This window comes from Prionailurus bengalensis, chromosome A3 (genome assembly GCF_016509475.1).
Source record: "Prionailurus bengalensis isolate Pbe53 chromosome A3, Fcat_Pben_1.1_paternal_pri, whole genome shotgun sequence".
Taxonomy (NCBI): Eukaryota; Metazoa; Chordata; class Mammalia; order Carnivora; family Felidae; genus Prionailurus; species Prionailurus bengalensis.
The window spans coordinates 23,419,729-23,446,699 of NC_057354.1; the positions used below are offsets into that span (position 1 = coordinate 23,419,729).

The 26,971-nt window shown below is 41.6% G+C and overlaps 1 protein-coding gene across 6 annotated transcripts in view; it reads right to left on the bottom strand.

The window, feature by feature from the left end:
- Positions 1 to 26,971, bottom strand: part of PHF20 (PHD finger protein 20) — a 171,535-nt gene that overhangs the window by 26,502 nt on the left and 118,062 nt on the right. For all 6 annotated transcript variants that reach the window (XM_043602499.1, XM_043602500.1, XM_043602498.1 and 3 more), the window contains 4 exons: positions 21,024 to 21,302; positions 4,301 to 4,399; positions 2,581 to 2,745; positions 1,436 to 1,614 (listed from right to left, as the gene is read on the bottom strand). In XM_043602499.1, coding sequence (XP_043458434.1) covers positions 1,436 to 1,614; positions 2,581 to 2,745; positions 4,301 to 4,399; positions 21,024 to 21,302 — 722 coding nt within the window. The remainder of the gene's footprint in view (positions 1 to 1,435; positions 1,615 to 2,580; positions 2,746 to 4,300; positions 4,400 to 21,023; positions 21,303 to 26,971) is intronic.

Below are 26,971 nucleotides of genomic sequence, written 5' to 3' on the forward strand. Positions count from 1 at the left end.
CCTGCTTCCAATTCTGTGTCTCCCTCTCTCTCTGCCCCTCCCCCATTCATGCTGTGTCTCTCTCTGTCTCAAAAATAAATAAATGTTAAAAAAAATTTTTTTTTTAAATAGGTCTATTTTTCAAAACTAAAACAAAAAATGCACATTCAAATGTATTCCAAACTTAAAGTCAAGACTAAGACAACACAACCCACCAGTACATATAATTCTGTACTGCTAGGCTCGCTCACTATTGTGCTATACTCGGAACAAAGCTTTCCCTCCCATCTCTGTTTAACCAAAATGACCACACAGCCTGCTGTTCAGGAAGAGTCACCTATACAAATGGCCATGTCACAAAAAGAGAAAACCTACTGAATCACTGAAACCCTCCAAGTTGGCAACTGTCACTCAGAACCCTGATGGCATAGGAGACTTCATAGGGAAAAGCATGCCATTAAAAAAAAAAAAGGAAAAGCATGACATTCACATTTCTGAACTCAAAAGTGAAGATGACTTATTCTGAATTTTCAAAACTACTGCATTTAACTTGTTAGACATTTTGTAATTCTATGAAAGAATTCATAGGAAAAGGGGTTCTGATGTTGAAAAGGTCTGAAAACCACTGACCTGAGGCTTACTAAAGGTCATAAATACAAGGTACTATTTGAAACCATTCATGTACTCTGAATTCCCAGAGATTACCATGAAGGCTATTCAAAAACAAATACCCAAAGAATCCTAACCAATATAACCATGACTTACTTTAAAAACTCAGGTTCCTTGGACAGTCCAGGCAGCTGCCAAGACACGCAGGGTATTTATAACAGCCTTTAGAGTCAGCCAGACAGCAGCCACCTTCACCAGAACTGTCATTAAGAGCAAGAGAAGGGCCAGAGGCAAGCAGGCTCTGGCCAGTGATGGTCTCCCCAAGCAGCGGAGGAGGCCTACCCCATAGGCAAATCCAGGGATGGAGATGACAGATACAAATGTTAGGAAAATAAAGAATAAGAAACAGACAAGTTATAAAACTGGCCTCCATTTCTTTAGGCCATACAGAAATTTTATATCAGAGAGAAAGTAAGGGACCATAAGAAGATTCAGCTGCCACTCCAGAGATTTGGATCCCTGTTATTCAACTCCTTACTGTGTGACCACAGGCAAGCCTCTTCCCATTGGTGGGTCCCAGCTGCCCCAAGCAGAGCAGGAGACTTTCAGACTCAGTGGTATCTCAAGTCTTCTCTTAGTCTACTAATGGGCTATTTACACCAGTCTGAGATTCAGAGGAAGCTGCACTACAAAGTAAAGCTCAAGTGCTTCTGCTATTACTGCCTATCTGGCTGAGGCTTCTAACATGACCTATTGTGTTTATTGGCCTCAAACTGCAGTCGCTCAAAATTCCCTCTAAGGACTAGTTTGTGTTTCTCAACGTCTGTCTCCTGGAAGCTCTACCTACCTGAATCATGAAGTCATTTTCTTCCTGAACCTCACAGATGCAGCGGACCACTTCAAAATCATAGCGGTCGTCCCCATCGAGTTCCTCGTCTGGGTTGGTAGTCACATCAACATCTTGGCCATACTCCTCGTCACTCCAAAGAAAGCTCTCAGAAGAGGACTCACTCAAATTATCCTCCTCTGAGAGGAAAAGGAAAACAACAGTCACTATTTTAAATTATAGTTATAATCTTTCTAAAAACCTAGGATGTCAAGAGTGGAAATGACCTTACGGCCCCACTCCTCTATGAACTTTCACAGAACTCAGAAATGGGAACTCCAATCTATTCCTTGGGCCTGTCATTTAATGACAGCCTAAATGATGTATGCTACCTGGCAATGAACTGAACTCCATTTCCTCATTTTACTGAGTGAGGCCCAAGGTAAGTGGCTACTCAAGGTCACAGAGCACAACAGCAGAGAAGGTCCAACTCCCCATCAACTACACAGATCATCCTAATGACTCAAATATGTTCCTCCATCTCATCCCATCCAGCCAGGAACTGACTTACCATCAAGTCTATATCCAGATCCACCTTAAAAACTCTGTAGACAGTGGGAAATGAAGTGGGTAGATTCCAGGGATGATCAGAACTAGAATCACTAGATCTTGGTGCCTCATACGTTATAAGTACAGCTAACCTTTACTGACCACTTATTTTGTACCAGATACTATTCGAAGTAGTTTCCATATACTTATTAATCCCTTCCAAACTCACAATCACCCTCTAAATTGCTACAGAAGAGGAGGTTTCAAGGTTGACTCAGATTTCCACAAGCAACCAGGTTAAATGCAGAGTCCATCAATAAGAAATGAAGGATTGAGAAGGGCAAGTGTGCAAGAGGATGGGGTATAATGGATTTGGTTATAGACACACTGGAATGGCATTCAACCAAGACCAAAGTAGACCAAAGTTAGAGAAAAGGGAAGTTTAGGAAAGGCACAGCTAATAGCCTTTCTTTTATTTGATGTAGTTTTTTATTTTGAAAATATAACCCACTGTACTTGCAGAGGACCTGGGAAGTAAGTTTCAGTGTCAATATAAATCCAGCCTTCTCAGACTGTGGTCCTATTCAAATGATGAAGCCAGCAGACAGCCTCCTTACCAGTTACTTTCACTTTCCCTTTATGGTTTCCAGATTCTGAGCTATGGAGCTGCGGGCTCATATGGACCCCAGGCTTATGTGAGGACCCACACCTGGTGACAGCAAATGCCTTGGGTGGAGAAGGTTCCTGAGAGGTATCACTGATTTCCTCACTGCAAGGGCATTCTGAAAGAACAGGATCAGGAAGGAATTAGTACCCCAACACATCATCAAGGCATTCCAGAATCAATCCCATCCAACCAACAGCACTGCTGTTCAAACAACTCAAAGTCTGAGGAGCAAGTCAACGACAAAGGGGTGTGGAGGATAGATTTAGGGATTAATACTTCCAGCTACCTTGAAAAACCTCAAAACCAAAAGCTTCCTCCTCACCATCACCCTTCTCCCTCTTTTCCTGATAAGACTGGTTTTCTAAGCCAGAAGATAACACTGAGAATAAAACATGGCATCCCTTTAGCTCCCAACATTTTTGTGGGATTTTCTTAATCAACATTTTTGTGGGAGCTAGACACATAATTTTCAAGAAGTAATCCTTTCTTGAAAGATTTAGAGGTATGTGTTTAAGAGTTGTGTATGTAAGGGGTGCCTGCCTGGCTTAGTCGCTAGAACCTGTGATTCTTGATCTTGGGGTTGTGAGTTCAAGCCCCATGTTGTGCTGGGTATAGAGATTATTTAAACAAAAACAAAAACAAAACAAACAAAACAAATTTTAAAAGGGGGGCCTGGCTGGTTGAGTCAGTGGAGCATGCGACTCAATCTCAGAATCATGAGTTCAAGCCCCATGTTAGGTGTAGATTACTTAAAAACAAAATCTTGGGGCGCCTGGGTGGCACAGTCGGCTAAGCGTCCGACTTCAGCCAGGTTACGATCTCGCGGTCCGTGAGTTCGAGCCCCGCGTCAGGCTCTGGGCTGATGGCTCAGAGCCTGGAGCCTGTTTCCGATTCTGTGTCTCCCTCTCTCTCTGCCCCTACCCCGTTCATGCTCTGTCTCTCTCTGTCCCAAAAATAAATAAACGTTGAAAAAAAAAATTAAAAAAAAAAAATCTTTATGGGCACCTAGTTGATTCAATTGGTTAAGTGCCCAACTTCGGCTCAGGTCATGATCTCACGGCTTGTGAGTTCAAGCCCTGAGTAGGGCTCTGTGCTGACAGATCAGAGCCTGGAGCCTGCTTTGGATTCTGTGTCTCCCTTTCTCTGCCCTTCCCTGACTTGGGCTCTCTCTTTCTCAAAAATAAATAAACATTAAAAAATAAATAAAAATAAATAAAATGTTTAAGGGTACATGATTGGCTCAGTTGGTGAAGCATGCAAATCTTGATCTCAGGGTCATGAGTTCATGCCCTGCATTGGGCATGGAGCCTACTTAAAAAATAAAAATAAAATAAAATCTTTAAAAAACAACAAAAGAGTTGCGTATGCAAATAGCCATTAATCTGCATATCCTCTCCTATTATAATGCTTTCATGTGCACTATCCTATGACAGGGCACGGTGGCCAACGCAGCCAAGAAAGAAGGCCTTCCTAAATGTCAATGTGGCCTTGTAACACCCAGGTTGAGCAGACTCCTGCCCTGCCAGGGTTCATGCTAAGCTGATCCCACAAGCTCCAGTAAAGGCCCACTGGCCCCCCCTCTCCTCAGTGCAGGCTCAGAGGCCAGGAATGGGGAGAAGGTAACCCCTCCTAATCCCATGGTAGGAAACCCAAGTGAAGGGGAAAATTACCAGGTTTGGTTTTCTTTTTCTTTTTCTTTTTTTTCTTTGGCTTCACTCTCACAAATTCTTTGAATTTCTTCTCTTTATTCTTTTCCTTGTCTTTTGCAGCTGGAATTAAATACAAGTATTGGCTTAACATTTTGTTTTTAACACTGAGATGTTTATTCTCAAGTGTATGTCCAATGTGAAGAATTAAAATTGGCAACAAAACAGAGTTCTGGATCTGGTTCTGCCTAGGTCACCTTCCAACCCCTCAAGGCTCTAGAAACCCTTCTCCCATCATCTAGCCTTTAGATCAATGGTGGGCAAACTCTGGCCCATTGCCTGTTATTTTAAGTTTTATTGAAACACACTATGCTCATTTGTTGATGAGCATTTGTTGATGATGGGTGCTTTCATGCTTCAACAGCAGAGGTAAAAGGTGAAGATGGAGGCTTTATGGCTCTCAATGCTGAAAATATTTATCTGGCCCTTTACAGATTAAGTTTGCCAACCCTACTTAGATCACGGATCCTCAGTGGCTACATATGCAATCACCGGGAGAGGTTTTTAAAAAATGAATGCTCAGGAATGCCAGGGTGGCTCAGTTGGTTAAGCATCCAACTCTTGATTTCAGTTTAGGTCATGATCTCACGGTTCATGGGTTTGAGCTCCAAGTGGGGATTCTCTCTCTCTGCCCCTCCCCTGCTCGCACTCATGCATGTGCACTTTCCCTCTCTCAGGATAAACAAACTTAAAAAAAAAAAAAAAAAGAAAAGTGAAAGCCCAGGTCCCACCCCCAGAGATTCAGATTTAATTAGCTTGAGGCGTGACCAGCGTGTCAGGAATTTGTTCTTTCTTTCTTTCTTTTTTTTTTTTTTTTTTTAATAATTGCAGTACAATTCACATAACATGAAATAACCCATTTAAAAATGAACAATTCACAGGGCACCTGGGTGGCTCAGTCAGTTAAGCGTCCAACTTCAGCTCAGGTCATGATCTCATGGGTTTGTGAGTTCAAGCTCCACACGGGGCTCGCAGCTGTCAGTTCAGAACCCGCTTCACATCCTCTGTCCCCCACCCTATCCCTCTCCCCTGCTTGTGTGAACTCGCTCTCACAAAAATAAACAAACATTTTTTAAAATCTTAGGAAAAAAATGAACAATTTGCACCTTCCAAATACCACAACTTCATTCTCTGCTAATCTTCACAGTAAGTAAACTCAAGTCATCAGCACTCCCTTGTCCAAACTTCTCACTTCACAATTTTTCCTAATTCCATTCTAAAAACTTCCCACCTACCACTCTACTGAGACTGTTTTCAGTTTTCAAAGTTAACAACAGCCTTACTATTTCAAAAATCCAGTTGTTTAGCTTATCCAATGTATAAGCTAATAATTGATCACGCCTTACTCTGTAGATATTAAGAAGTGTTTAAGCACACATATTCTGTGACCTAACCACTCTACCCCTAGATATTTACTCAAGAGAAGGGATAATGTGTCCATACTAAGACTTGTACATGAAAGCCCACTGAAGCTGTAGCTGTAATCCCCCAAAGTGGAAACTACCCAAACCTCCATCAGCAGGTGAATGAATCATTTGTGCTGTGTCCATACAATGGAATACTTATCAGCAGGTTCATCTAGCTCTTCAGCACCATGTCAGCACCGCAACCCAGGCCTCTCTCCCAAAGGGGCACCCAAGAACCATCAGAGAGGATAGCAGGCTGTCTTACTAGCTGTTAAGCCTGGGCTCTCCAGGCAGAAGTTAATCTACTGGCTAAAGAACACAGGAATTAAGGGTCTCTAAGTTCCCTCCTTGTTAAAATACTCTGCAACTGAGAAACTAAGTTCAACAAACAAGAACTTTAGAAAAGACCTTAAATCTAATTTACAAAAATACAATTTAAGATTAAGAAACCAAGGCCCAGGGGCGCCTGGATGGCTCAGTTGGTTAAGCCTCCGACTTCAGCTCAGGTCATGATCTCACAGTTTGTTAGTTTGGTTTGTGAGTTTGAGCCCTGCATCGGGCTCTGCGCTGACAGCTCAGAGCCTGGAGTCTGCTTCAAATTCTGTGTCTCCCTCAGTCTCTGCTCCTCCCCCACTCATGCTCTGTCTCTTTCTCAAAAATAAATAAACATTTAAAAAATAAAAAATAGGGGCACCTGGGTGGCTCAGTCGGTTAAGCGGCCAACTTCGGCCCAGGTCATGATCTCGCGGTCCATGAGTTCGAGCCCCGCGTCAGGCTCTGTGCTGACAGCTCAGAGCCTGGAGTCTGTTTCAGATTCTGTGTCTCCCTCTCTCTGACCCTCCCCCGTTCATGCTTTGGTCTCTCTCTGTCTCAAAAATAAATAAACGTTAAAAAAAAATTTTTTTTTAATAAATAAATAAATAAATAGATAGAAATAAATAAATAAATAATAAAAAGAAGAAGAAACCAAAGCCCAGAGAAATAAGTTGACTTGGCCAAGTTGATACAGTTGATTAGCAAAACGTAGTCAAATGCCTCCCAAATTTTACAAAAGTTATCAACAATATTTACTTTCCTCTGATCCTGGGAACATTCCTCCTCAGATATAAACACATAACTCATTTTTGCAGATCCTCTTGGCTATAACTACATTATTAGTCATGGCTTAAAGCCATTTACTCAACAAATATTTGAGCATCTACTATGCTCCAGGCGGTATTCTAGGGAGGAGGAATACAACAAGGAACAACAACAAAAAAGACAAAACCTCTACCCTCACAGAGCTATACTTAGTGGGTGGCAGCAGAAAACAAGTAAGTTATACAGTATTTTAGAAGATGATCAGTGCTATGGAAAAAATAAAGGAGGGAAGGGGAATAGTAGAGATGAGAGAAGAGGAGACTTGCAATTTTAATAGTATGTAATCAGAGATCGCCTCACTGAGAAAAGGATATCTGAGCACAGACTTGAAAGGAGAGCATGAAACATATGGAAATCTGGGGAGAAGACTTTTCCAGGCAGGGGGCCAGCAAGTGGATGACTCAAAGGGTTGGCTTTCGGTGTTGAAGAAACAGGCACAGGGACTACTTCCTAAGTCTTTTTATGCAGCCAGCATTACTCTAATCAGACAAAGACATTACGAGAAAGGAAAACTGCAGACCAGTATCTCTCATGAACCCAGATGCAAAAATATTGGCAAACTGAACCCACCAATGTATGAAAAAATGATATACTATGACCAAGTGGAATTTATTCCAGGTACACAAGGCTGGCTCAACATTCAAAAATCAATTAATGTAATCCACTATACCAGGCTAAAGAATAAAAATCCTGTCACAAAGATGCAGAAAAAGTATTTGACAAAATCCAACACTCCTCATGATAAAAACCCTCAGAAAATTAAGAAGAGGGAATCTTCCTTAACAAAGGACATCTACAAAAAGTCTATGGCTAACTTTATGTTTAATGGTAAGAACTGAATGCTTTCTCCTTAAGATCAGGAACAAGGCAAGGATGTCCTCTCTCAACATTTCCATTCAGCATTGTGCTAGACATCCTAAGTAGTACAATAAGATAAGAAAATATTACACAGGTGGGAAAAGAAGAAATAAAACTATCTTTGTTTGCATAGACATGACTATGTAGAAAATCTCAAAGAACTGACCAAGAACAAAAAACAAAAAACAAAAACGCTGGAACTAATAGTGATTATAGCAAGGTCGTAAAGAAACCAGGTTAATATACAAAAGCCCACTGCTTTCTCATATGTTAGCAATGAACAATTGGAATTTGAAGTCAATAAATAGCAAGGAAGCTTGTATGTCTTCGCTGGAAGTGAAATTAGAATTAGGTTGAGGGAGAGAAGATGATGTGGCTAGAAGCAGATTGTATAAGGCCTTATAAAAAAGTTGGCCACTGGAAACATCTGAGCAAAGGTGTGATTTAAGCTGATGTATCTTCACCCACACACACACAGAAACTGTTGCCCGATCCAGTTTTTTATTTGTAAATTCAAGTTTTAATGACCTACAAACTAAAGTAACTATAGCCATTAATTTATTGGAAAGCTAACAGCATTAATCCCATCAGTAGCAGAAGCAGCTGAAGAGGAGACCACCTTGGCCCTGCATCCTCGAGAAAGATCTGAATATAGGGTATAAACTGCCAAATGCCAGGGCATACCCGGTTATCATCTAAGTACGGGAGTTCCTTTGGGCTTCTCTAACAACAGTATTTTCTCATTTCACATTTCATAAAACAGAATCACATCCTCTAGGGAGCCCAATAAGCAATAAGAGAAGGATGGGGCACTTCATTCCATACCAGGGATTCCTGAAGTTCCCACGTTACTCAAACTCAGGTAATTCATGACTAACATTCCCAAAAAATGAAGACATAATGAATACTCTCACTGGCCTACCAACTGTGACATCACGTGATTAATGAATTTTCCCAACTTTTTAGGATTTGCTTTAATTCAAATTTTGCGTATAAGATTTTCTATCATATAACTTCAAACTGGTAATTGTGCATAAAATGTAGCTATACCTTAATAACATTACCCTTCAACAGAGGAGGAAGTGAAATTCAGAGAAGCTACAAGATCACCTACATTACTAAACAGAAAGGGTGAACTCAAACCTGTGAGAGGACTTGGGCCTCCAAGTCTTGGGTACTGAGCATTGTCCTTGAAATAGGAAACCAGCCCAAGACACAGATCTGCTCTGCAGTTCAACAGCACCACCACTCACTCGCTCCCAGGTTATGCTGTTTTCTTTTCTCACTTTGTATCTGCTGCACGTAGGAGACATTGTGGGTATCTCCCAGTGTTTCTTCTATCCCTCCCTCCTTCACTGTGCAGCATGTAAGGGCTTTGAACAGGACTAACTCCACATTCAGTTAACCAGTAATTCCCTGGTTGCAGTCTTAGGCTTAGATAACCTGAGCCTGACCAGTTGGTTCAAGGCAGGGATCGGAATGGACTGATGTGACCCAAATGTAGGACTCTGGTCCAACATTCATAAAAAGGATATATACTCTTATTCTCGTTAGATTTGAATGAAGCAGTATGGAGGCTTAAATGATACTTGGCTATCCAAATGATACAAGGGTATCCAACCTGAAAATAGCACTGACAGGCAACATGATAAGATAGTCCCAGAGCCATACATCCCTTGGACTTCCCCACTATGTGAACCAACACACCCTCTTTATTGTAGAGTCAATTCAAATAGAGTTTCCTGTTACTTGTAACTAAAAGGATCCCAAGTGTTGCAGCTGGTCAGAAATATGGTCACTTTAAGCTTTAAAGAGTCCTTCCTGAGGCTTCAATTAGAGGGGTAAACAATGAAGATACAAAAAAGAGATACCGTAGGAAGTTGTTCTATAAAGAGGCCCGTGTTCTCTGAGAGCAGGGGGAAGAGAGAAAGCCTTCAGAGGCTCACGCTGACTTCCAGCTGAAAACTGGGAAGTCAAATGTGGCCTAAAATGGCAGAGCTCACAGAGAGAACTGTCCAGCAGGTACTAAGCTAATGCTGGTGATTCCCTGAGGTAAAGGGGCCGTCAAGGAGACCAGAGGCTGAACTAATTCAGATTACCCATGTGCACAGAGGTCTCCTGTAGAGAGGCACTCCCACTGCCCACTCCAGGACCCAGGAGCAGGGCATCATTCCCTGGAATCCTAAAAGACAGCAGACACAGAGCCTAGAGTGAGGGTATAGGCTCTGCAACTAGATTCAAATTGTGGCTCCACCACCTGCTAGATGTATAGGTATCAGTTCAAGTTAATTCATCTCACCTGCATCCCAGTTTATAATTAATCAACTGGGCACAACAGTACCCCCACCTCATAGGATTTGTTTTGAGGATTAAATAAAACAATACAAGAAAGAACTTGGAACAGTGCCTAGCACATGGCAAGTTCTCACATGTTAGCTGTTGTTATCTTGCTTGCGATACTCTCTCCCTGGAGGGTGATGGTGGTCTGCTGTTGAGCTCTCTTAGACAGCTTGGCCAATTGTTCCATGAGCCACACAGTATGGCCTGACTACAGAGCTACTTCCCAAATGCTCAGGCTTGGCTGCACAAAGAGCAACTTCCTGCAAGGCTCTGGATCAGAGAGCAGCTTGTCACCTGAGGAGGGTGAGGCTCTTCTAGGACGGCCACTTGTCGTCTCCTCAGGCTGCATGTGTCCATAAGTATTAGAGCATTTGATGCCCGCATCTTCCACCAAAAAAAAGTACTACAGCCCTTCTTTTTTCCCTCTGAACAGCCTGCTCCCTATTTCTCCACCAGATCATCACTAAGCTATGAGAGCAGAAGGACATCAGACAACTGCTTCCAGTTTGACCTGAGAGGGAAATAAACCTCTGTCTTGTTGAAGCAGGCCACCTTGGTTCTCTCTTTCAGACACCATAATCTAATTAAGCTCAGAGGGCTCTCTTCCCTTTAAGGAGAGAGAGAGCATGCCCTTGTAAGAAGGCCAGTCTAAAGCCACAAGGTATAGATGGCAACAAAGAAGGGCCCACTCCAGTGCCCCAAGACTCATTTCGGCCTACAGACAAGGGTTACCCAGAGTGAGAACCAAATGGATGTAACAACAGGTAGTAAGCACAAGTGAGGTCCCCTTTGATTCTAGAGTATTCTTTCTGGTACGAACCGCTACTCACAACTGAACTCATTTATGTAGAAACAAATCCAGATACCAAAGAAGCCTGAACTTGCCACTGGAAGAGAATTCATTAAATGGATTCTGGTATTCTGAGAAACCTAATTTGGAAATGCAAACCTAAACTGACCTCCCAAATTCACTTATGTGATGAGAGGCCTGGCCGAGGGAAAGGGAAACATCTGGAGACCAGAGTCAGAAGAGGCATCTCAGGGAGAGACGATCATACCCATTTATTCTCCTCGATGCCTTTGAACCTCTACCCTGCTTGGTCCCAGCATGGGAATAACTTTCCTATTCCCTGGCCTTGGTCCAAACCCTCTACCCTCACACTTTAAGGTTTAACTCAAATGTCACCTTGTCCTCTTAACGTCCCAGCTCCTGCTCTACAAACAAAATCTGAATCTTTGTTTCCACAGCACTTTATATGTTCCTAATATAAAACTTAGCTCTTTTCCCTGCATCTGATTATGGGCTTTTCTCCTCACGTGAAAGGGTCTTGTCTCATTCATACCTGATCGTACATCATCACTTTAAAAATGAGGAAATCACATCTGTAAAGAGCTCAGATCACAAGTGAACATTAGCAGGACTGCTACTAAGATTCAGTCTATGGACTCTCAGACCAGAACTGTTTCTTCTGGTCAACCAACCCAGCAGGGAAATTCAGAGGATTGAAAAATAATCTCTGCAGAGCATTTTCTGGTTCTCATGGAACAGAAGCACCAGGAATCTCCACGTGAGAACTCCATTAGATCTCAAGGTCCCATTTGCCACAACCAGAGCACTCAGCATAAAGAGAGTACTTCTTTACAATAATTTTCACCAAACAGCATAATTTCTGTAATATTCTATGTGTTTTTCACTTATGCATAATGTCAAGTTCACAATGCCTATGAACTAGAACACAGGTTGCCTGGTGTCAGAGTCTCACCTTGAAACATCTCTCCACCTGAACCCACCCCGTCTGAAATGCCACCCCTGAATACCAGAATTTCTTAGAAGTCTGAGTGAAACCTAGGTATGTTGAGAATAGGTGACCTATTATGCTGGTTTTAATCTTTCAAATCTTGAGAAATTTAGTTACTGGATTAGTCAAGTAACCAGCAAAACCATGAGGAAACAGAAGGAGACTTTGATGGGAGACAGTGAGGGGAGATGCCTGGAACAGGGGGTGCCTTCTGGAGACCTGGGGTCTATGGAATCTTCTAAATACCTTCCTATGTTTGCTCTCATTGACAGCCAGCGTCATGGTGAAGGATGAACATGTCTCCTGACCCCAGTTCACTGAGGATGATAACTTAGGGTCCTTCCGGTTACTGGCACAGGCAGGACTAGGGGCCAGGGTTTTCATTACCCACCTAGAATATAGCAAGGTAAACCAGCTGGTTTCTTTCAGCCTGATAACTGCTGGCCATCTCAGCAACCACGCACATGAGAATTGTGAAATCATCCATAAGGTCTGTGTCCACTTGACAGGAGGACAGAGTTGTGTGTTCCTTCCTGGCTGCGCAAAACCGCTCTACCATCTAAGAGGGTACGGGAATGACCAGGCTATACCCCAGACAGTGGGTGAGTGGCCTATGTGGCCCATTCTGCCACCAAACTGACCAGTTTTACAAAGGACCAGCAGGGAGTAACAAGATAAAACACAGTGATTTAAAACACCCATCTGTTCACCCTAAAGCTTTTATTTTATTTTTATTTTTTATTATCTTATTTATTTTATTTTTAGTAACCTCTACACCCAACATAGGGCTCAGACTCATGACCCTAAGACCAAGAGTTGCACACTCTCCCGATGGTGCCAGCCAGGCACCCCCTAAAGCATTTTATATCGTCCACCCCTGTCAGTCTTGTGTTTTTTTGTTTTTTGTTTTCTAAATGTTTAATTATTTATTTTGTGAGAGAGAGAGTACACATGCACAAGTGGGAAAGGGGTAAAGAGAGAGGGAGAGAGAGAATCCCAAGCAGGCTCTGCACTCTCAGTGCAGAGCCTGATACAGAGCTCAATCCCACGAAATCAAGTTGGACCCTTAACTGACTGAGCCACCCAGGCACCCGTTTGTTTAAGTAGTATTCATGCCCAGCGCAGAGCCCAATGCAAGGCTTGAACTCATGACCCTGAGATCAAGACCTGACCTGAGATCAAGAATCAGACGGTTTAACAGACTGAGCCACCCAGGCACCTCAGCAGATCATGTTATTAAAAAGAAAACTGGCAGGCAAAAATTTCCAAGTTGATCAAATTTCCAAATCACAATGAAAGGGATCTTTTAGTTAAGAGAGAGAATCAAATCCCAGGTGGCTATATTGGTATGCGATCCAAAAGCAGTACACAAAAGTAGAAAATCAATCACTGAGGTTTCTTATACCAAAATGGCAACAACCTGTCTATTGATTTTGCAGCTCATTAGTGGTCAGCTGAATTTAGAACTAGATCTCTGACTACCTGGGATGTTTTCACTGAAACAAAGAGCTACTGCTTATTAAGAGTTTGCTGTAGGCCAGATATTGTGTTAAGCATTCTACATTACATTATATTTAATGTAACAAAGCTCCAAGGTAAGTAGTAGTATTATTTACATTTCACAGATGGGAAAACTGAAGTTCAGCAAGTTCTTTGCCCAAAGTCACATAGCAAAGCAAGTAGGGAAGGCTGGGGGGGGGGGGGGGTTCAAATTCAGATGGGCTGACTCTGAGCCTGCACATATTACTCAACACAAATCACGAACCTCAAGTATAGTTAATCAGGAATCGCCAAACCAGACAAGCAATCTACACATGGCCAGGAATGCCCATCCTGAACTCAGGTGTGTTATACTGGGCAAGGTCCCTCCTCAGACAATTACCATGACCAGGGACAAGGAGAACTATGCCCTAGCTCAGAGGGCACACACCATGGTAGCCAAGCAAACACATCTTTCCTCAGTCCCCTTATGGCCTCCTGTCTGTCAAGACTCAGCCTCTGGAATAACTTCGCTCTAGACACTCTGTGTCACTGTGATAGGCTGAATCCACCTCCAGTTGCTCCCTAGTTCTGCCTGCCCAGATGTCACTCCATCACCGGATCCATTTCTACTAGGTCCCAACACATCAATATGCACAATCACCAATCCCTGAGCGCCGGCTGTGTTCACAGCTCTGAGCAGAGCCCACGGGATACTGCAGCAACAACATTCATTCCTCTCCAACAGTAGTTACAGTCCAGCTGAAAAGCTCGTATCAATGCACTAACTTCAGTCATACATGGCTGGATGAGACAAATAAAATCATAGTCAAGGGGAAGAAGGAAATGCACCTCCCACATATGGGACCCTATATAACAGGCTCATTAAATACATTAGCTCACAGACTCATCCCAAGAACTCATCCAGTTTACACAGAGACAGAGAAGTGGGGAAACCTACAAAAAGTCCAACAACAGTTATAAGAATGGGATAGGATTCCCAACCCACATGCCCAGCACCAACATTATGCTCTGCAAAAACCATCATTCCATCCTTAAATATTTCTCAGCAGATGAGTGATATGATCAGGTTTGTATTCTCCAAGTTCCCTTACAGCAAAATAAAAGATAAACTATAGTGGGTAAAGGACGGAGAGAAGAAAACTGGTTGAGAAACTATTACAACAATCAAGGCAAGACAGGAAAACCTGGATTACTGCTGGGGGACAGAGAAAAAAGGGATCCATTTGGGGATAAAGCAGATGTAAATAAACAAAAAATTAAAAGCTCCTCAGTTACCATTATTTCAAGTGAAAAGCCTGATCTTTTATCTCAGCATCTCCTTGTACTTTATTTTCTTACATTCTTATAGCAATTTTAATATTTTCGAAGTGTCTGTTTTATGTAGGCCTTTTATTGAGGCCTAAAACATATAGAGAAAACTACACACATAATAAATGTATGATTGATACAAGCAGGCCAAAAGTCTCCCTCCTGCCCCCACCATTCATTCATCTACCTACCACCCCACAAGGGTAACTAACCACTGTCATACCCTCAAACAGCACAGATTCATTTTTATCTGGTTTTGAACTTTATATAAAACCGTAGCACATAGGTTATGAGTTTACACTAGCTCAACACTGTATTTGTGACATGTACCAAAGTTGGTGGGAGGGCTGTGGTCCACTCACTCACTGCTGTGCAGTATTCCACTGGATCAAGATATCACAATTTATTTACTCTATTCACACATTTACAGATATACCTCAGAGATACTGCAGGCGTGGTTCCAGATTACCACAACAAAACAAAGGTCGCAATAAAGTGAGTTGAATGTATTTTTTGGTTTCCCAGCGCATATAAAAGTTATGTTTACACTATACTATAGTCTATTAAGTATGCAATAGCATTATGTCTTTAAAAGAAAAAAAACAAAGTACACACCTAAATTAAAAAATACTCAATTGGGGGCACCTGGGTGGCTTGGTCTGTTAAGTGTCGGACTCTTAATTTCAGTTCAGGTCATGATGTCACAGTTTGTAAGTTCAAGCCCCATATTAGGCTCTGTGCTGGCCACTCAGAGCCTGCTTGGGATTCTCTACCTCCTCTCTCTCTGCCCCTCCTCTGCTCTCTCTCTGAAAATAAATAAACATTCAAACAAGAAACACTTTATTGGAGCCTCCAAATTAGGCTCAGGTCATGAGCTCATGGTTTGTGAGTTCGAGCCCCACACTGAACTCTCTGCTGTCAGCACAGAGCCCACACTGGAGCCTCTGTACCCCCCTCTCTGTGTGCCCCTCCCACACTCGCGCTCTCTCAAAAATAAATGAATATTGTAAAAAAAGTTTTTTAATATTTTATTGGTAAAAAAATGCTAACCATCATCTGAGTTTTCAGTGAGTCATAATCACTGATCACAGATCACCATAACAGATACAATAATATTGAAAAAAGTTTGAATAGACACATAGGTCAATGGAACAGAACAGATAACTCAGAAATACACCCACAATTATATTGTCAATTAATCTTCAACAAAGGAGGCAAGAATATGCAATGGGAAAAAGGCTCTTCAACAAATGGTACTGGGAAAACTGGACAGCAACATGTAAAAGAATGAAAAAGGACCACTTTCTTTCACCATACACAAAAATAAACTCAGGGGCGCCTGGGTGGCTCAGTTGGCTAAGAGTCTGATCTGACTGCTGATTTCAGCTAAGGTCATGATCTCCCAGGTCATGAATTCAAGCCCTACATCATGCTACAAGATGGGCATGGAGCCTGCTTGGGATTCTCTCACTCTCCCCCATGCCTGTCCCATTTGCATGCACTCTCCTCACACCCCCCCCCCCCAAAAAAAACTCAAAATGGATTACAGGCCTAAATGTGAGACCTGAAACCATAAAAATCCTAGAATAAAGAACAGGAAGTAGTATCTCTGACATCAGCCATAGCAACATTTTTCTACATATATCTCCTCAGGCAAGGCAAATAAAAGAAAAATAAACTATTGAGACTAGATCAAAATAAAAAGCTTCTGAGCAGCAAAGGAAACAATCAACAGAACTAAAAAGTAACCTATTGAATGGGAGAAAGTATTTGCAAATGACATGCAAATGACAAGGGAGGGATCCGATAAAGGGTTAGTATCCAAAATATGTAAAGAACTTCTAAACCTCAAAACTCAAAAAAACCCCAAATAATCCAATTTAAAAATGGGCATAAGTTATGAACTGTATATTTTAAATATTTCAGAATTTTAATTTTTTTAATGTTTGTTTATTTTTAAGAGAGAGACACACAGAGTGTGAGCAGGGGAGGGGCACAGAGGGAGACACAGAATGCAAAGCAGGATCCAGGCTCTGAGCTGTTAGCATAGAGCCCAACTTGTGGCTCAAACTCACAAGCAGTGATATCATGACCTGAGCAAAAGTCAGATGTTTAACCGACTGAGCCACCCAGGCGCCCCAAAAATACTTCAGAAATTTAAAAATAAAATACTAAAATCACTGAAATATATTTACCTATCAGACTTACAATAATTTAAAATTTGGTAATATTGATAATATTAAAAAACTGACACACATGACTAGTTGGAGAGAGATTATAAACTGAAACAAAGTTTTTAAAAGGTGATTTGGTATCATCTATCAGAAGTTTAGATATGCACATACCCTTTGCTGAAGCCAACCACCTCCAGGAATTTATCCCATGGGTTTATTTGTACACAAGGGTAAATTAATCTTTGGGAGGTTTACTTTATTTTAGCACTTGATAGAGTGAAAAAAAATGGCAAAATATAAACTTTTTATAGGAAGAATGTTTACAGTACAGTACACTCATACAATGAAAAATGACAACTGTCAAAATCGGTAGAACCACATATCAACACTGATATAAATGATGCCCAAGATATCTTTAATGAAAAAAAAAAAACAAGTGGCAGGTGATACTGTGTAAAAGATATTTTCTATGTAGACTTGTTTGGATATGCACAGAAAATATCTGAAAAGAGTTTGTTAAATAAAAATAGTTACATTTGCAAAGAGGGTGGGAATGCCAAGGGGAGGGATACCTTTTCCCTTAACTCTGTTGTACTGATTTATACAGCAATCATATGACACTTTTGTACTTGGGGATGGGTTGTAAAAATGTTACAGATTCTAAACTTAGAACCACTGAATTGGAATGTGTCTGGAAAGCAGGGCCCAATAAATCCATATTTTAACAAGTCACCAAGTGTGACTCCCAGGCAGCTGGGTTAGTTAGCCACTGCTCTAGGTGAGACGTGGGCCAGGTGGCATTTTGGGGAAGCAGAAGATCTCAGTGACAGGTATCTTATGTCCTAGGAAATAAGCTTGCCCCCATAATTAACCATGTATTCAATGACAGAGAGATATACTCACCTGAAAGATACAGAGTGGCCACCAAAGCCAATAGGACTGGCCAGGAATAGACATTAACATCCCTAAGGAATCAATGTTTGGCCCTAAATGAAACAAGCAATGCCCAGGCAAGAGAATGCTCTGGTCTGAGGACTGAGCCAGTCTTTTCTTCCTTGTGCCAGGAATATTCACAACCAAGATCTCAAGCAAAACAGGACTCAGGTCTCTTCTGAAATGCCCAGAACAGAGCCTGGCACTTAATAAGCACTCAATAAAGAGGTACTGAATGGACAAGTCAATCTATTTTAGTATGAAGCACTTCTAACTCCAGTGCTCTGATCCAATGCTCAATAAGCAAACTGTTCCTACACAAGAAAGGAGTTTTGACAGCTGTGGGCTTCGTCTCAAATAAATAACTGGCACGTGGCCTTGAGCATCAGTCTACTGCCATTTGGTTCATACGAGCCTGCTCTGAGAGACATCTAACCACTGATGGGTACCCGAGCAACACTCTGGTGAAGTCACTAAGGTGGTGAGTGCTGCCATGCCCTGCGGCCCTCATGGGGAGTCTCCTCCTGGGTGACTACTGGCCAGCTGGCCTTCCTCAGGCAGCTCCTGTTAGCTCAGTGCTCAGGCTCGCCAAGTGCACAGCTAGACTACCTACAACAGAGGGTAATAGAGCCCAATACAGAGGCTACTAGCCATATGCAGCTACTGAGCACCTGAAATGTGGCTAGTCTGAAGTGAAATGTTCAGTAAACATAAAATACACACTAAACTGTAAAGGCTTAGTATAAGAAAAAGAATATAAAACAGCTCACTAGAAACTTTTATACTGGGGTGCCTCAGTCAGTTAAGCCTCTAACTCTTGATTTGGGCTCAGGTCATGATCTCATGGTTCATGAGATCGATCCCCACAGCAGACTCTGTGGTGAGACTGCACAGCCTGCTTGTGATTCTCTCTCCTCTCGCTGCCCCTCCCCACCTCAAATAAAGAAATTAAAAAAAAAAAAAAAAAAAACTTCAAAAAAAAAGACATTTCTATACCAACTTAATGCTGAAATGATAGCATTTTGGATACAGTAAATTAATAAAATACATTAAGAATGATTTCATCTGTTTCCTTTGACATTTTAAAATGTGGCTATTAGGAGCGCCTGGGTGGCTCAGTCGGTTGAGCATTTGATCTTGCAGTCTGAGAGTTCAACCCCCACATTGGGCTCGTTGCTGTCAGTGTGGAGCCCATTTCAGATCCTCTGTCCCCCTGTCTCTCTGCCCCTCCCCCATGCTCTCTCTCTCAAAAATAAACATTAAAAAAAAATAAAAATTAAATAATAAAATAAAATGTGGCTATTAGAAAAAGTTACATGTGTTCACATTATACTTTTAATAAATAATGCATCATATATGACTAAAAGATTCTACCTTGACTTTCACTCACTAAATCTTCAAAACATGGCTGAGGACTGATCTCTCACAGGGTCAGAGATCACCTTAGTTGACACAGCCCTGCCCCATTGTCCTGAAACCTGATTTCATACTTTCTTGGGAATACTGTCACATGTCCTAGGAGTTCCACATATCATTTAATACCTAGGTATTATATCAGCCAGCAATATATAATGATGTTACAATTTCAGGTAAAAAGAAGCTGGAGGGCTTGTAGAATTTACTGGAAATTCATTAAAAAGGCTTCTGCGGGGATGTGGCTCAGTCAGTAGAGCATGTGACTATTGATCTTGGGGTCATGAGTTTGAGCCCCACGTTGGGCATAGAGATTACTTTAAAAAGAATGGGGCGCCTGGGTGACTCAGTCGGTTAAGCACCTGACTTCGGCTCAGGTCATGATCTTGCAGTTTGTGAGTTCGAGCCCCGCATCGGGCTCTGTGCTGACAGCTCAGAGCCTGGAGCCTGCTTTGGATTCTGTGTCTCCCTCTCTCTCTGCCCCTCCCCACCTCCTCTCTCTCTCAAAAATAAATAAAAAACATTAAAAAAATTTTTTTTAATAAATAAAAGGTGAGGGGGTGGTGCTAGCTGGCTCGGTTGGTTAACCGTCCGACTTCGGCTCAGGTCATGACCTCGCAGTTAGTGAGTTCGAGCCCCACATTGGGCTGTGCTGACAGCTCAGAGCCTGGAGCCTACTTCGGATTCTGTGTCTCCCTCTCTCTCTGCCCCCCCCCCGCCCCCACTCGCACTCTGTCTCTCAAAAATAAACATTAAACAAAATTTAAAAATTTTAAAAAGTCTTCTGAAATTCCCCCAGAAATTTGTAATTTTTCAATCTCTTAAGTTTTAGAAAAAATCTCCAGGGGCACCTGGTTGGCATATGGTGGAGCATGCAACTGTCAATCTCAGGGTTGTGAGTTTGAAACCCATACTGGCTAGAGATTACTTAGATGAAAGGGAAGGAAGGAAGGAAGGAAGGAAGGAAGGAAGGAAGGGAGGAGGGAAAGGAAGGAAGGAAGGAAGGAAGGAAGGAAGGAAGGAAGGAAGGAAGGAAAGGAGAGACAGGAAGAGAGGAGGAAGGGAGGGAGGAAGGAGGAAGGAAAGAAAGGAAGGAAAGGAAGGGAAGGGAAGGGAAGGGAAGGGAAGGGAAGGGAAGGGAAGGGAAGGGAAGGGAAGAAGGAAGGAAGGAAGGAAAGGAGGGAGGGAAAGGAAGGAGGGAGGGAGGGAGGAAGGTGGAAGGAAGGAAAGGAAGGAAGGGAAGAAGGGAGGAAGGCAGGAAGGAAGGAAAGGCCACCGAAAAGGTTCTTTGTACTAAGACATGAAGACGAGACTTTGTGGTAATGCTTACTACCTCCATTACAATTTTTTTGTTTTGGGGTTTTTTTGTTTTGTTTTGAGAAAGAGAGAGCACGCACGTGCAAGTGAGCAAGGGGCAGAGAGAGAGAGAGAGAGAGAGAGAGAGAGAGAGAGAGAGAGATAGAATCCCACAAGGGGCAGAGAGAGAGAGAAGAGGGCCTCACCTGAAGCGGGGCACAAGCTCACCCAATGTGGGACTCAAACTCACGAACCGTGAGATCATGACCTGAGTCCAAGTCAGGTGCTCGATGACTGAGCCCTCCAGGTGCCCCCACTACTGTAGTTCTCGTTCCTCCAGGAGGGTCACAGCCCTTCGATGTAATTCCTGAGGATCACTTGTCAGTTTTCATCTTTTAAGATTCAATTGGACCAAACCAACTTAACACCTTCTTCTGTGTCAGAAATGCAAGCAGTGTGACCTGAGCAACAGAGAGTACTCTATAATATAGATACAACATAGAACCAAAATACTTACTTGGGGAACTGGCAGAGACCCGCTTCCTGGTCAGGCTCTCCTGGCTGGCCTTGTCTGAAGCTGAAGAGCCCCTCGTTTGGACCTGCCTCTTTCCTGGGTTCTCATCTGGCTCTGGTGACTTCTCCATCCCGTGGAAATACTTCATGTGATAGTGCAACAGTTTGGCCTTGCGGAAAAATTTTAAACAATCCACAACCTTGCACCTGAACTTGTGATCTAGGTCGACAGCTGGGGCTTTACATGTCACAAAATCATCTGTTTTCTTAAAAGTATTTGTTACTGAAAAACAGAACAGAAACAAAAACAAAGATTCCTCATGCTTATCCTACTTATGACAATACATGCATTACACACGGCAACAAAAAGTGAAAGAGCAGAAAGCATATGGAGACAGAGACATCAGGCAGCCATCACCTCCCCAGATTACTGTTTGGAAAGAAAGGATACAACTTCAGGATAAATAACAGACACTCAACCAAGATTCATCTTCTGAATGAGAAGATCAACATGTTTTTGTTTGCTTATTAGATCGCTTCTCCGCCTTTTGGCTAAGATAAAGTGTTTGCTTATTAGGCAGCCACACAAGTTCTCAAGGTTGTAGACTGTAGGGAAAGAACAGGAAAAATCCTTAAAAAAAAAAATCAGAAACCCAACCCACCAGTACTTAATACTCTTGACTTAGAACAGATTCAAACTTACTAAGATCCTAATACTTGTGTGTGTGGACAAAACTAGGGAATATTCTGGTGGGATCTTTTTATAAAACCAAAGGGATCTCACAATGATTTTTGTACAAAGAGAGTGTAACTGTTACAAAAGTTTTTGATATTTTGCTACTATGTACTTTGTTTGAACAAAGGAACTCAGTAAGAAAAAAAAAAAAGATAACCAAATGAGTGGAGCTGAAAGGCATGAGGAGAACTCAGGAGGACTCCATGATCAAATTTAAAGAGGCAAAAACAGTTTGAAATGCGTCCTCTGCCCCAAAAAACAAACAGAAGGCAACAATTTGCCATGTATCAATGACAAAAAATAAAGCGGTAACAAGAAATTCATGTGTGTTGGAAACAGTTTATTGAAGACTCCTTTCATAATGCCTTCACCCCAATGAGAGTAATCCCCTTAAATTCAAATTTTCCTACACTCTTGATTAGGTCACCCAAGAATATCCTAAAAAGACTTTTCTTGGGTGAATCAAATATTTCCCAAATACAATGATACAATTTCCATTAGAAGCAGATAGTATACTGAACCTTTGGTAAATATTAGGATTACATTTTCAAATACCATTCCACAATCAGAAGAAATAAAATTCTTAAACTCAATCTAAATCAAGTCAACATTTCCAAATAAGCACTAGGGTAAGATTACAAAACTGGTACGTTTGATGATCTGATGGATGCCACTATATGGGCATTTTAAACAAGTTAAAAAAAAAATACACATACACACACACATCCTAAAGCAGAATGCCTTAAAATCACTATCTATGACAAGAGATAAAAGAAAGAGGTTCAAATCAATAAGATACAGTTAAGAGAAGAAAACTAACATGAAACCAAATGGAATACATACTTAGAAACATGGGTGTACTGAAAAAGCATGTCAGTGGAGAAATTCAAAACTCAAACCTCCAGGGGCGCCTGAGTAGCTCAGTTGGTTAAGCGTCTGACTCTTGATTTCAGCTCAGGTCATGATCTCAGGGTGGTGAGATTGAGCCCCACATTGGGCTCCACACTAAGCAAGGAGCCTAAGATTCTCTCTCCCTCTCCTTCTGCCCCTCCCACCAGTCACACACACTCATTCTAAAAACAACAAAAACCACCTCAAACCTCCAATACATCCTAAAATTATTTCTTAAATTACAAGTGGTTTCTCTGGAATTTCCTCCTCTTGAGCCTATTACGCTGAACCATATGAATTTGCCATTTTTATAGATTAATAAAATTAAATATTGGCTATTTCATATGGTTCAACCTAATAATTCCTTTTCCATTTTGATGGTCTCCAAAATCACTGCAGACAACCCCACTAACCATCATATGAATAAGGTAAGGTCCAACGTCAGAGAGCATCAACACCACCTGCCACCTGAGAACTACAGCAGTCAAGCTCAGCTATAGTAAACTCATGCATCCTTTGGCTTGTGTTTGTAAGCTGTGGTTATTGTGATAAGTTGACTTATAATGGAAAAGAACAATGCCAAAATACAAACATCTTTGAGTTTAAAAAAATATATTAAGGGTTGAAAATAATGAGAACTCCAAACCAATTCCATGAAAAATTACCATTCTCTCTATTCAAACACACTGGACCTTTGTGTACACACCACTGGACATTTGCATAAGGAAAAGACAGGACAGTGGCTAAAAGTGTGGGCTCTGCAGCTGGACAGCCTGGTTCAAATCCTGACTCCTTTACTTACTCCTCCTGGCTCTGCTTCTTCTAGTGCAGGGTGGCGAGATTAAGGGTAACTCCTTCACAGAGCTGTGAGACTTAAATGAATTACATGCAAAGATCCTAGAAAAATGTCTGGCATATACTAAGTGCTGAATAAATATTGGTCCTTACTATTATATAGTATAATTTTAGACTTATAAACAAATGGGACTTATGAACAGCTTTTCAGGAATTAACCTGCTCATAAGCAGGATAGAAGTCCACACCATTCTCAGCCTCACTGAACACTCATGCTAGCGGCAATATGGCATAATGGAATCAGCTCAACTTTAAATTCCAGCTCTTTCATTAGCTGTATAAATAAATTGTACATATTTTTCAAACTATTTCGGATTTGGTTTCTCATCTATGAAAGGGAATATATACCACCTATTTCAAAGAGATGAGAGAAGGCTGTAACATATATATATATATATACACACACACATATATATATGTATATATACATATACACATATATATGTATATGTATATGTATATATATATATGCTTGGCACAAAGCAGTTCATTTCAAATATTAAATACATCTTGGTAAACAAGCTTATGTCATTTATGGAATGAGGCTGGAGACAGCAATTATAATTACCAACCAAAGTGAAAACAGCCCTCATAAGCTCTGGCTGAGGACATATCACTCTGTAAGCACTCCCATTTTTCTGCATCCTTCTACAAATGTCAAATCCAAATGAACCACAAGATTCCTAGTCTGGCCACTCAGTAGGATTATTACCCCCACCTTTCAGAACATCTTACTTTTACAAACATAGACAAAGGGTTTTTGGTTTTGTTTTTGTAAATAGTCACATTACATGGTGCTGGAAAGTACCAGCTTAGTCCACCAAAATCCTGAACTATGTGCTGTCTGCCTTTTTTTTTTTTTTTTAAGTTTATTTTGAGAGAGAAAGAGTACACTAGTGGGGAAGGAGCAGAGAGAGAGAGGGAGAGCGAGAATCCCAACCAGGCTCCACTGCCAGCACAAAGCCCAACATGGGGCTCAATCCCACGAACCATGAAATCATGACCTGAGCCGAGACGAAGAGTCAGCCACTTAACCAACTGAGCTATCAGGCATCCCTGTTTTGTCTGCCTTTTTAAAACACTAATTGAAGTACATTTCCATTTTCCTCAAATAGTTTTGTCAAACTACATGTTGGAAGTTACACACTTATCCCGAACAAACTCCATCAGATTATTTAAATCCAAGAATTTTGTAACTCTTGATGCTGTAATTCTATACATTTAGGTCTTTTTTTTTTTTTAAAGAGAGAGAGAGAGAGAGAGAGAGCAAGCAAGCATGAGTGGAAGTGAGGGGCAGAGGGAGAGACAGACAGTATCTTACTCAGGCTCCATGCTCAGAATGGAGTCCAACATGGGGCTCAATCTCACTACCCCAGGATCATGACCTGAGCAAAAGTCAGGAGTCGGATGCTCAACTGACTGAACGATCCAGGTGCCCTATATCCTAGTTTTTGCATAGAACAGGAAACACAAGCCCTCTGTATGCACAATGAAAGTTGCCAGTTCAGCCAGGATAGGTCACATGGTTCTCTGTTTGGCACACCTCTCTCCCATGCAAATCAAGCCCTGCTCATCCTTCAATTGCCACCTACTTACATAAAGCTTTTGCCTTGGCCTCTCAGCAGAAAAGATTTTATCCTGCTTTCTCTGAATTCCCATAAGTACTTTATGGAAAATAAATCTTGTGGTATCTATCCCTTTCTATCTCTATTACAGGTGGTTCTGCCTTCTTTATTCTAAAATGTTGAAATGGGGGACAGGTTCCATTCTTTACTTCTCCTATGATACTTACCTTAGTGTATCACAACATTAAACAAGAGAGCTGGCCTCTCTTAAGACCATTTCCTCACCAAATGGGAAGAAAAATACTTATTTCACAAGGCCCCTACATGTTTCCCTGAAAACCCATTATTAACTACAGCAAGTTACTTGAACATTAGTTGTCATCATGGTTATCACTGACCTTATAGCTGTCTGTTTAAAACAATCAAAGTTACCGGTGGTGTGTACCATGTATCAGTGGCACAACCAGGAAGCCATGTATCAGTGGCACAACCTGAGAAATTTTAACATCCAACTGCCCTTTATTAATCAAACACTGAAGTGTTAATGTTAATAAAAGCACAAAATAAATAGTAAAATGATAGACCCAGCAAAATGTTTTACATTTTCAAAGAATTTAATATTAGAATATGCACAGTATGACTATGCTAAAGAAAACCCACAAGAGAAATACGATCAAAACATTATGCACAGAAATATTATGTACAATATTATAAGTAATGGCAACCTTTTGGTTATGAGACTTCAAGTAAAAAGAACTGTTTTCTACTTTTCCATGCTTGCTAATAAGGTATAATAGCCATTACTGTCCTCACAATAGAAAGAATAACACAATGTTTTCATATTTCTGTATTATACTACTCCCCAGAACAGTGTTCCTGTAACCAAAGAAACATGGTGCTGGAAGCATGGTCAAGAACCAGGAGAGCAGGGGCGCGTGGGTGGCTCAGTCGGTTAAGCGTCCGACTTCGGCTCAGGTCACGATCTCGCGGTCCACGAGTTCGAGCCCCGCGTCGGGCTCTGGGCTGATGGCTCAGAGCCTGGAGCCTGCTTCCGATTCTGTGTTTCCCTCTCTCTCTGCCCCTCCCCCGTTCATGCTGTGTCTCTCTCTGTCTCAAAAATAAATAAACGTTAAAAAAAAAAAAACTAAAAAAAAAAAAAAAGAACCAGGAGAGCAGCTGGCTGCCCTAAGGGCCCACTGGGCCACAATCTGCATGGATCCCACGTCTCACACAGGTGTGTAACCTGGGTCCCAATAGGACTTTATTTGGAACATATGTCACTGATGGCACCAGCCAGCTAAGTGACATCATCCACTCTGGGAAACTAGAGTTTTTTGTCAACATTGGGAGCAGTTACCAGGAGACAAAAAGCAGAGAATATGTAAATTAAATCCTCCAGGGAGCCGGATTCAAAAGCTACCCTCTGGGGGCGCCTGGGTGGCTCAGTCGGTTAAGCGTCGGACTTCAGCTCAGGTCACGATCTCTCGGTCCGTGAGTTCGAGCCCCGCGTTGGGCTCTGGGCTGATGGCTCAGAGCCTGGAGCCTGCTTCAGATTCTGTGTGTCTCTTTCTTTGTCCCTCCCCCACTCACACTCTGTCTCTCTCAAAACTAAACATTAAAAAAAAAAAAAAAAAATTTATCCCTAAGGATTAAAAAAAAAAAAAGTTGCCCAGTCCATACCATAGTGTATGACCCTACGTATGGTGACAAGTGGGGAAAAAAGATATTATAAAAATGCATATATAAAAATGCAGGGGGTTGCCTGGCTGGCTCAATCGGGGGGAGCATGCAACTCTTGATATCAAGGTTCTGAGTTTGAGCCCCACATGGGGTATAGAGATTACTTAAAAATAAGATATTAAAAAAAATAAAAGTAAAATCATTTTTTAAAAAGTGCTCACAGAA